The sequence below is a fragment of the Melanotaenia boesemani genome, chromosome 6 (assembly GCF_017639745.1).
Source record: "Melanotaenia boesemani isolate fMelBoe1 chromosome 6, fMelBoe1.pri, whole genome shotgun sequence".
Classification (NCBI taxonomy): Eukaryota; Metazoa; Chordata; class Actinopteri; order Atheriniformes; family Melanotaeniidae; genus Melanotaenia; species Melanotaenia boesemani.
Genome location: NC_055687.1, coordinates 9225787 through 9238003, shown reverse-complemented (window position 1 = coordinate 9238003; position 12217 = coordinate 9225787). Strand labels below are relative to the sequence as shown.

At 37.8% G+C, this 12217-nt stretch overlaps 1 protein-coding gene across 7 annotated transcripts in view; it reads right to left on the bottom strand.

Moving 5' to 3' along the window:
• The window catches only part of cspg5a (chondroitin sulfate proteoglycan 5a), a 65130-nt gene extending 56719 nt beyond the window's left edge, over positions 1 to 8411 (bottom strand). For all 7 annotated transcript variants that reach the window (XM_041988427.1, XM_041988429.1, XM_041988431.1 and 4 more), the window contains exon 1: positions 7852 to 8411. In XM_041988427.1, coding sequence (XP_041844361.1) covers positions 7852 to 7948 — 97 coding nt within the window. In that variant the 5' untranslated portion in view covers positions 7949 to 8411. The remainder of the gene's footprint in view (positions 1 to 7851) is intronic.
• Positions 8412 to 12217: the final 3806 nt, after the last annotated feature.

Sequence of the window (12217 nt, the reverse complement as noted above, 5' to 3'; positions counted from 1 at the left end):
GTGAGATCCAAGTGGGTGGATATTACAAATGAGATTAGGATCACTAAGATTTTCTAGTATTAAGTCCACTTCAAATCCAAATAGTTCTGTCCCTCCTCATTCCTCAGAGCAGGATAAAATGAGTGGCTGTAAATAATGTATTTGTTGTGGCTATGCCTTTGGTGGAACGAAATATTTTTAGTACTGATCACTTATTGGATGGACTATAAGTTTGTTTTGCTTGACTAACTGTTAAAAATAAGGTATAATAATAATAATAATAATAATAATAATAATAATTACACAACAAAATCTACCTTATTTCTAACATAAGTGGATTTTATGTTCACTCTAATGCACAAATGTCTAAAAGGTTATTCTTCAACAGCACAGAAGCCATTCCAATTTCACTGTATTATCTAACTATATGTTTTATTTATATAAAACATACTTCAACTGTCATATACATGAATAAAAAACAGCACTGAGTGAACTTTAAAATGTGCATATGAAAAACAACTGTTTTTCTTGCCATTTACTTTTGTGCAGAAATCATTCAGGTTATTGTTTTATATTAGATTCAATGGGTAATAGAAGTTGGTATTTATCTAAAAAAGAAAAACCTATTTGCAGCTCAAATATACTGCATTATTACATTAAACATTAATACATATTCATCGTCCTTTAGTTGAGGATTAAAAATGCATAATATTTTTCACATCACAGTTTTATTTATATATTTGCAGACAATTGCTCACAAGACAAAAAAGAGACAAATGCTGACAAATTGTTTTACAATCTTTATTTTTCATAAAGAATAAAATCAACTGAACATTCTGTTACATGTCACATAGGACATATCACATCGACCTAAGCATGTGAGAGGGATCGCACCTCGCTGACAAATGAAATGAAATTGTGATCTTAAAGATAATCATCAGTGTGATATATATGTATATATATATATATATTAGGGCTGGGAGATATGGCCAAAAAATATAATCAAATAACACCAAATCCGATTTCCGATTTTAATCGATTTTTTTCTTTTCTTTTACAAACATAAATAACCTTATTTAAAACATTTATTTGTTTATATAGATGAATGCCAGCAAAAATAAAGCATATAATGTCATACCTTTTCCACCATATAAACAACTTCATATCTTACACAGAAATATGTGACTGCATCCATGATCTCGTTCCATCTGGATCCTTATTCTACAGGATCCACTGCAGAAATAATTCCCCTGATGAAGGTTGTCTCTTAACTAGGGTTTGTGGGCTAAAGTTGACTTCTGCATCTCATAGAGAGCAGCATTTCTCACTGCAGTTATATGCACAGCTAAATCCCAGGCATGATTTAAGGGTCACTTCACTAAAAATCTGTCAGACAAACATTGTTCTGGTGAGGAGGGAGGGCTAAGTCTGCTGCTAACTAACTATGGAAAAAAATCCAGATTTTCATAAAAATAAATCTCCAGAAATGGAAAATTCGATTTATCGATTTTATCGATTCATCACCCAGCCCTAATATATATATATATATATGTATATATATATATTAGTCTAAATGATATTAGTCTGAACTTATCATGTACCAGAACTTCTCAGAAGCACTTAACACACTGACTTTATTATAAACAACTCTATAAAGGAACCATGTCTTGTCAATATTTAAAAATTGGAGTGATATCTTATTAATAAAGTGTGAAATGTGTTGTGATAAGTAAAGCTGGGTTTATACTTGTGCAGCGTCTGCAAACTCTTGTCTCTTTTTCTTTTAGTGTTGTGAGCATTTGTCATGGAATCACTAGATAAAACCAAATTTAAACCGTTGCATTTGCAAACCTTAGCTGAGAAGATTTGTTTCTGTAGTTTTGGTAAATTTTGTGGTTTAATCCTTGTTGTAATGCAAAGAATAAAGCTTTGCAAAATTGGTCAAATATTACACACTTAGTGGCTTTGCTGGCGAAAGGTGCACTTTACCCCTTAGGCCTGGTACACACATTAAGATTATCGGGCTTTTTTTGTCCCAATTTTACCCCTCTCCTGACCAAAGACGGCAAGCGCCTGATTATCTTGAGTTTTATAAGATTTTTCTACAAAATTATCATTTGGTCTGAGGTGAGTTAACAGCGGTTTTGTCCCGACAATCGGCTCTGAAAACGGGTCATGGCCGTCAATCGGCAAAATTAAAGATGTTCAATATTTACGACAAAATATCTTCACACGTGAGGAAAGCTGATGACTCCTGAGTTGCGACTGTGTGGATTGTGACGTGGAATGGAATGTAGCCAATCAGAAAGCAAGCTGACTGGGGAACAAGGAAGGATATAAAGTTCGTGTTCAAGCTGTCTTCAGTCTGTTATTTTATTCAGTTCTGGCTTTTTCTGTTAACAGTAGTCCCAAGACCATCATCATTCCCTTGACCTGTATATCCTCCTCCATGCTGGATGCTGTGTTTTCCGGTTGTTGCCATGTTTCTCCTTCAATGTTTTTGTTAGATCACATTTGGTCACGCGAGATATCTGGCTCAGAGGTCTAGATTGTAGATTAGTTGCGGGACAGAATCATTATGTATGTTGTTCTGTGATGAGATTCTCTGAGCACACCACATACAGTACGATCAAAACTGTTACATGCCTGATGTTTTTCTCCTCATGTGTGAGGTCTTGACCAGATAAAAAAATCTCATTAGATTAAAAAAATTTTTACGTGTGTACCAGGCCTTAGATATAAATGAAGCAACTTTTGCTTGCTTTGGATTAGAGAGAGCATCTCTCTCTGCTTCCACTCGGCTCAATCAGCTGCAAATAGACAAAGCAGCAATGTGTGTGAGGTACTTACATGTGTAAATGGTTGTTGTTGTGTTGTGTATTGAGGCTGTGGACTGTGAGAGAAAAAAATCTAAATAGTCTATCATCATAACTACGTATACTCAAAATCACTGTACAGGTGTCATCTTTAACTTCTATGGTAGATGTTAGATTGTCAGATTATACTGTGTAAAAAATCTGGATTTTATTAGAGCAAAACAGCAGTTTCAAACTAGTCTGATAGTGACCACAAGTTAAGTCTTAATAGAACTCTTTTTAATTTCAGTTTAACTCATTTTTCCTTCTTAGAAGATATGAAGAGAAATAAGCGAATGACAAAAGTATTGCTGCATGAGGATACAATACACTTGAGCAGAGAGTAAAAAGAAATGCAAGACCGTCTGGCATAAAGCAAAATCCAAATACAAGATGATGACGTCTCAAATATGCTAATTTGCAGATATCATTCAATCACATATTGTTTTTCTTTTTCTTTTTAACGCTGTACGTTACAGTTCTGTTAGTTTCTGATGTTCATCTCCACAAAAATGTAAGATTCAATTAGGTATATTAGAGCAAGTATAGGATTTTATTATTTTTTTTTTTTAATGTAGTCACATCAGCGACTTTTATTCTGATTCCAGAAAACTAGTTTCGTTATGAAGAAGTGCAACAATTAACAAAAACGAACTATTAACAGCCCGGCTGCTCCACATGCCTTGGTCTCCAAAGTCAAGTGCATCAACTGCCAAACATAAAGAGTAAAAACATAAATAATGCTCCATTCAAACATTCATTACTCTGCTTTCTGTTTAGGTTTAGATGCAGGATTAAACGGAACACTAAAAAGCACCAAGATGAGATCTGACATATAAAAACTGAAAAAAATAAATAAATATGATGCTGCAGCATCTTTCTGGCAGAGCGACGTGAAGCAGTGATGTCTGCACAGACAGCTCTAATCTGCTGGAAACCAAACACACAGTGGAGACTATGAAATCATTGTGCAGAAATAATGAATACACCATAACGAATAATGATATCATCTTCAAATTAGAGCTGGGAGTGATGGACTACACCCATTGTCAGCGGCTTTATACGCATACAAACACACACTCATATTTATATATACACACACCCTTGAATGGCCAATGGGCAGAGAGACATTCAACTTGGCAAAAAATATGACCATGTGCCAAATCAAACCAACATTTGGAGCTTAATGAATTTCATAGTGTGAACACATTACAGCAGCAATAGGAACACACTGTGCTGCTGGCCAGCATCAGTGGATGTGTGTGGTTTCCATGGAGACCAATAGGAGAGTGAAAGAGTATTCTTCGTAAATAACCAGTGCTGCAGATGGAGTGAATTTTTATGATGTTTTGCCATGAAAAGGCTGGACTGGGTTAGTGGAGTCATGGAGGGAGGATTTGGCTTAAAGATTAACCAGCTGTGCATCAAAGAGAATATGTCAAGTAGCAGATATGTGTCAGCAGGCCAGAGGAGAAAAGACACAGAGAGTGGGAGAGGGGTTTAAGTCCATGAGTTTTAGTGCTAAAATGAGCACTGGACACCACTGCACCATCTATCATCTCAACCCCTTGTGGGGGAGGGGGAAAGGCAAGACAGTTGCATGTCATCAGTACTAAACACGCACCAGGAGGTGGATTGCAAATGGCCATCAGTGTAAAAACAATTTGAGGAAATGAGTGAGTGCATTCTGGTTGGCGGCTGTCAGTTCAGGGTTGTTGGATTTGGTCGTCCTAGCGTCATTCACAGATGTGGGGCAAGCTGCCGCCTCCACACTTCACCGGTGAAGCGAGAAGGTGTATATGTGGTGATGGGAGGGAGGTGGAGGGTTAGCCTGAGGTTGCAGTCTGCACCAGATCTGCCAAACTCTTTCTGTTCTACTGTAAATGCACCTGAGTTTGAACTGACAGCAAATCCCTGCTGCAGCAAAGACAAAGATAAGTGACAAAAATACACCTAAAAGAGAACATTTTGCGTTTAAATTTGACTTTTATGTGCATATTTGTTGCCATCATATAAAGGTGTTTTCTTATTTTGTTTTGCACTGAGAAATGTCCATCTCAATTGTAATGATGATGAGCTCTTAAAGGGTCTTTAACGTCTCTCCAGACCCAAATACACTGAGTTCTCCTGAGTGGTCTGCAGTTTTTAGTGTGACCCCTAGAGGTTTAGAGATTTTAGTTAAAAATACATTTTACTGGCTTTCTGTACATCTTAGGCTTAATTAAAAAAAAATACTGATTTGTATTAAGCTGGCTGTTATGTCTTGCAATCATAGCTTAATCCCTCGGGTCGGATCTTTGCTTTTAATTGTCCTGAGGTCAAGGCTGGTGTGCAGAAAAGACTAGGCCATGACAGAACCAACTGCAACTGTTTTAGCCGTGTAAACAGAAGTTTAACAAAACGGCGGCATATTTTGAAGAATTTCTTCAGAATGCTGAAAAACCATCAATGATGCATGCTCAGAAACTTACTGTGCCTATCCAAGAAATATTTGCATCAGATTATGTTAATTACATTCTTATTAAGGAGCTTTAAAAGTGCTGGCTGGTGATTTTTTTTACCTTAAGAGAAAGCTTGGCTTATATAGTCCTCTCACACTGTGATGACATTGCTCTTCAAATATGACTTCATTAAATAATTTTATCTAAATTAATTAATTATATATTGACCTTTATTGTTAAGGTCTGGATAAAGTCACAGTGTCATTCCATGAGACAATATGGTTAATATGGCACACAAAGAAAAAAATAATAAAACTGTTAAACTTTTTTTTTAAATATAGCCTAAAGCCAAATTGGGCCCACTGCTCTGCTCTAGTACCTGGTTTTGCAACTAAATCTGTGCTGTTAATATCCACCACGGTCTCATGAAAAAGCATGAGATAGTCAGGAAAGAGAGAACTTTGCATATGTGCTGATGAAAAGAGGTTCTGTATTTTCCTTCACCTAGCCACCCAGAACCATTTTAAAAGTCATGCATTTAAGTGGGAAATCTGGACTGTGTGTCACTCTGGGTGCACAGCATGGAAAAATGTGATCATGAATCAAACAAGAACTTGTTTTGCTATAGAATGGGTTGGAGCATTAGATGGCCATCAAAATATGACTGGTTAAATTTTTAGAAGTTGTTCTTAGGGCTTTGAGCACTCAGATGCAATTATACCACAAAAGAAGTAAAGCAACAAGATAAAGTGATGACCAAACTTTTAACTGGTGGAAACATGAAAATAGTTATAGGAACATGGCATTTCTGTAAAATGTATATAGCTGTTCTTATACAGATTATCAAGAAAATGACTGCAATCAGCACAAAGAAGCAAATGTGAATACAGGTCTACATTCAACATAATCAGGTATGATGCTCAAACACTATCATGAGATTTTATCATTGGGGAGAAAACCTCTAACACTTTAAATTGCTTAGACACTCCAACATCGTATTCAAGTCAATGACAAACTCATGCACCTGCCTTTTGAAAAAGGAAAACACTCATATCCATCATGTTTGAGGGGGAAACTGGAGTAAAGGTTGCTGAATGCAGTGGCATGATCTGGTGTTAAATCAGAAGATTTAGTCCAGCTGTTCACCTGACTGGGAAAACTGATCTTTGTATCTAAAGTAAAGAAGGCAGACTAAAAATGCAATCATACCCCACAAATTTCAGCCAGTGTTCTGAAAAGAATCAACCAGATTATATTAGATTATAACGCCAGAATGATTTTGTTTCATGCATGCTCCTGCATTGTTAATCTGCCAGCAATGTAGCCTGTGTGGACAATGAATGTCAGACAAAGAAGAAACGGAAAGAATTAAGAGAAGCTCATTGTTTCTTTTCTTTTCTTTTTTTCTTGTACATTTACTCTGTTGTTTCTTGGGGTTTTTCCCCTCTCTGTGTATCAGAATGTCCATTTAGATTCCTTTATGAATTATTCATCACCCTCCCCCCCCCCAGCTCAAATCCTTGCCCGGCTCTAATCCTTGCCTTTGTGTGGCAGTAGTGCCTGTGCACTTCCAGGGATCCCTGTGCGCCTCCAGGGATCTGGTTGACTGCATCTACTGGACGTTGTCACTGTCACAAACCTACAGTTGTCCAATGATATTCCTGCAGTGGATTGTTGTATGACTGCAGCGCTCTAAGTGTTGATACAGTGACCTGATTTTGCCATGGTTGCTTTCTCAAATGCTTCTCAATTGCTTCATTGGTATTCCTTCAAGATGTGTTAGTTTAACAGTATTTACGCCCCCCCTCCCTCCCACCACCATGCTTTTTCTTGATTTACACTGCCTGTCTTATTCAACTCTGAGCTGATGGTGACTTTAATTATATTTATTTCTTTAAAGATTTTTAAATTATTTTCCCATAATATCACTTCTTTAGCAGACTGACCATGTTGCATCTTAAAATTTTTTTAAATGTGTTCTCATCATGTCTTATTGTGTCTCTAACATGCACAGCGAGTTTACATTGATCCCATTGTTATTGCCTCCGGTGTCTATTGTATTCATAAAGAATTATATTGTTGATTTGTGTCTTTACCCTGACCCTAATTTTGGCTCATCCCAGCATCTCTATAATACGTCTACTGGGACCAAGTGCTAAAAGGTGAGTTTTCAATGACTTAATCATCCTATTTGTGCCACATGTGGGTCAATACAAGATCCCTTTGGAATGATACATTTCATACAGAATGATATTAGGACTATATATTTGCACAGGTGACAAATAAAAATGTGCTTACTCCATATTTTTAGGAAATGTTCTATTATATAACATTTTTCATCATTTTGAAGGAAATTTCAATAAATTTTACAGTCAGTGGTTCATTAATATCAACTGCCTGCAAAGTGCTTCCTAACCTACAATCTGAGCCTCACTGACCTCCTTTCTGGCTGCTCTGTGGGAGTGTGTTAAGGTATTCTGAATCCACTGAGAGGATGTGCTGCAGCAGCAAAAAATAAGTAATTAATGTGGATGTTTGTGCATGATTGAAGTGCGCACTCAAAGGTAGTTTCTTACCGTGAACTGACAGCGGGACCAAGTGCAGAGCCAGGACGCACCACAGCAGCATTAGTCTCCAGCATCCCGTGCAAACGCTCGCCTCCTTCCCCTGCATCCTTGCTGTGTAATGTTAGTCTACGGCGATCAGACGGGGAAAAATAAAATCCTGTGTCTACTGATGATAATAATAAGAGTCCAGAAATTTTGCTGTAAGTAATCCCGATGGGTGGATCTGTTGATTTGCGGGCAGTCTAGACTCCAGCCTCCCCGCGCTTCTCCTCCATAGCCGCTTGGTCTTTGCGTCTCCGCCGCTGTTTTTCACTCACTCGGCACAGTTCAGCACACAGAGGCGGGTTACGGTTTCATTGCCACAAATCGGCGATGGGAGACGGCGAGGCGAGGGTGGGGAGGTGGTAGGAGGCGGGGGATACTTTTGGGGGTGCAGACGCACGCCGTGGCTCGGGTCGGCCGGGTTGAGCTTGGAACAGATCGGTGCTTTGGGCACTTTGTGGCTGAGAGGGAGACAAATGCACGGCGGAGTACAGCGCGCTCGGCAGCCTTCTCATCATCTGAAGAGGAGAAAAGGATTGTTGATGCGCCCCCACGCCCCCTCCTCATCCTCATCCCTCCTCCTATTCCTCCCTCCCTCGTTTTCCCAAGACGCTTCCCTCCTCCTCTTCCTCCCTATCCTTCCTTTTCCCAAAAGTTTAGCCTCATTTCTTTCCTCTTTCTCTTTCCTCTTTACCTTTCTATTCCTTCCATCACAAGACACAGGCTATACTTGTATTTTTCTTGCTCTTGTTTTAAGATTTCTGATCTACTTTTCTGTCTTCTTAAGTTTCATTGTCCTGTTTTCAATTTTTTTCAGTCCTTTTTAGCTTTTCATGCATTGACATTTTCAGCCATGTTTTCCTTTTTCATTTTAGAGAACTTATTTTTCAGATTAATGCTTAAATTCCTCTTCAGTTTCTCCATCATGCCCTTCACTTTCCATTTCCTCAGTCTGAAGCCCTCCTCTCTTCCATTTTCATCCACACTTTTATTCAAAACTGTTTTAAACCCATTTTTTACTCCTTTTTGTTCTCAAAAGATATTCTCCATTATTTTTTGTCCTGGAAAGCTTTTCATCCAACCCAAAACATGTTGCCCAAGCTTTTCTTTTCACTTTTCTAACTCAACTCTTTTCCATCCTTCCCCCAAATATGTTTCCCCTTCTGTCCCTCCTGCAAAACAATTATCATCTTTCTCTTTCCTACTCATCCCTCTCTTAAACTTCAACCTTTCACATTTCTTGGACACTTTCCCCAAATCTCTTCCTCCTGCCTTTCTTTCCTGAACCCTTTTGACCTTTTCCTCCTCCCTCCCCACCTCCTTTCCTCCTTTTCCCAAAAGGTTTCGGTCATCAATTTAAGACTCTTAGAACTCAACTGAACGAGAAAATGAGAGAGCACACTTTGCTATGTCCACTTTCTTTATATAAATATATATACATATATATATATATATATATATATGAACACTTCTCCTCATCCCTCCCTCCATCAATCAGGAGAATGAAGCAGTTTGAGATCATATAATAGTGATGATAACAAAAACTGTGGTGCCTGATGCCGTCAAAACAACCAGCTTTGTAAGGAAGAAAACAAAAAGGGAGGAGTAGGTGGAGGATAGTTGTAGAGGGTGTCTGGTTGAAGGGGGGTTGATGGTGTAGGGGTAAATTGGGGGATGCACATGGTGATGAATGCCCAAGGGCCCTGGGGGTAATCGAGGTGGGGGTTGTGGGCATTCTTCCACTCAAATAAAAGCATAAAGGAAAAGAGAGAGGCAGAGTAAAAAGAGATGTTGTGTGTGTGTGTGTGTGTGTGTGTGTGTGTGTGTGTGTGTGTGTGTGTGTGAGAGAGAGAGAGAGAATGTATATATAGGTAACATATGTACACATGTTTGTAGATGCAGCTGGTTACTTATGTGTGCATGAGGAAGCAGCAGCAGAGCCAAATTTGTTTGGTTGTTTTAATGAAATGTTTAGTGAAATAGAAAATGTGTTCAGTGAATTGTGAAAAGTAGGTCAAGAGGACATTTTTGTGGTTTCCATTTAAATAGAATTAAATTTATGTGTGTTTTTAGATAAAGAAATGATTCAGCAATATCATAAGTATCAACAATACGCATTTTCCCACAAAAATGTAGCCAAAAGATTTCTGTGTCACAAGTCAGCTTCATGTTCATTTCAGTTTTCATCTGATTGATTATATTCAACTGTGTGATGCTATTATGAGCTCACAGCAACACAGGACACAGCAGCAATAAAAAGAGATGTGATTAATTATAAACCTTTTCTTTGACACATTTCAGTTGTGTCTTCTGCCCTTGACTGAAATGAAGCTCCTTTCAAATGTAATAAAATGGCATATTTGCCACTTCAACATTTTTCTCATTATGTGCCACATTGTGCTGAAGCTGACTCACCTTTCACACACAATATGATATCTGTTTTTTGTCACTGGGTTCAGTGCTCTGTTTGGGGAGTCATGGAGAACAGAGAAAAATATTAGGAATTTATTCAAACTTATAATGGAATCCCATCACTTCATTATAAGTTACATTGCATATGAAAGTGGACTTATCAGCGTCATTTTCACTCATTTATATCTTAATCTTGGGTATTTCTAGATTAACTTTGCATCCATCATCAACTCCAAACGGTTTGTAATTACTTCAGAAGGATGAAAAACTTTCTTTTTAGGAAAGCATTATCCTAAAAATGAGAATATTTGTAGACAAAAGGAGTACTTTGGCAAGCATGCTACATTTTCACGCTTAACAGCATCCCTAAAAATGTCTTTTAAGCCTGAAATAATCAAGCCTGAATCTAATCTAGAATGTGAAGGTAGGTAGCATGAAGAATGACCTCAACAAGTTCTTCCTCACTTTATAATATCATATCATCATAACTCTCTTCCTCATCTACCCTTCCATGTTTTACATAAGATGATCCAAGTTTGTAATTGGCCACATGGTGTGCCCATCAAACTAAAATCCCACTCCCTACCTGCTGTGCAGCAGCCACTGAAGACTGGACTCTCCCCATTTGCTTCAGAGATGCATCACTATTTTATCATCTGCTAAAGTGGCTGGTAAGTTTTTATTTATACCCACTACATTTAACTTTAACCAGCATTTGGTGGGTTGGCAAGTGTTCATTTAGAGTATTGCACAAATAAACAATTTTTAAGTATTTAGCTGAAATACAATGATTGCTAAGGCCACCGGGATCCATTTAGAGATGAAAAAATGTTTACGTCTGGAAGAATTTTGGCCCCTGACGGGCGCCATGCATAGAAGCTGAGCTATGCAGTTGAAGTAATTTCTGTGGACATTTTTACCTCTAAACGTTAGTTCTTACACATTGTAACTTTAAGCTAACTTTTTTTCTTAAAACAAAACATTTGAAGTGGATACTTAAACTTTTTCCAACAACCCAGCCCAGATATTTGTCTCCTTAAGATATACTGTATATGAAGCTTAACCAGTTGATCACACAAATTATTGAAGTACTTTTTTGGTTAAATAACTTCCTGTGCTTTTGGCAGAACAGTCACATAAATGTACCCGTGTGAAGAATCTTGCATTAGACACATAGTTACAAAGCTGGTAACAGGAAACAATGTGGTTGATGTGAATCAATAATAAGGCTTGTCTTCTATTAAAACAAGTTGACCTTAATATTCATTGTTCACACATGCACACAGCGTATGTAAACATCTTTACTGTCTGGAAGTGTGCCATTTTCCATTTTGGGGTTAATTCCTCTTGCAGTGATCACATCCTATTTAGAGTCACGTGCTGCTGTTGTGACATTTCAGGCCAGCCGCTTCAGTAATATTAAGCAGAAGATGTGTGTGTTCATGTGCATTCATCAACACATGGATTAAGGCCATTCAGTCCCTGTTGTGCAACCCCCAAAACACAGAGTCGCCCCTTACTCCCCTGCCTCTAATGAATTATGACGTGCCACCCAGAACATGAAAATCTCGTTTTGAAATAATAGTAAATCAATAAAAATAGATAAAAATAAAACAAATGGATGAAATTAAAAGACCAGAAGCTGTTTGACCTGCAGATCCCCCAAATTAGTCACAAAATAATAATAATAATGATGAAAAAATAGATCCCGTGGGTACTCACTGCTAACAATAGCATAATCCACGGGGCTGAATTCTAGTGTGTTCAGTCAAAGCTACCAGACTGCATCTGTCAGTGACACAAACTAACCGATTCAAAGAAATGTTAAGTGAAGAAAGTCCTCACACAGCCACAAAGTATAGTTTCTATTCAGTTTTTGTATATAAACACTGTCATTTTTCTTAAGGTGTCATGGAACAAA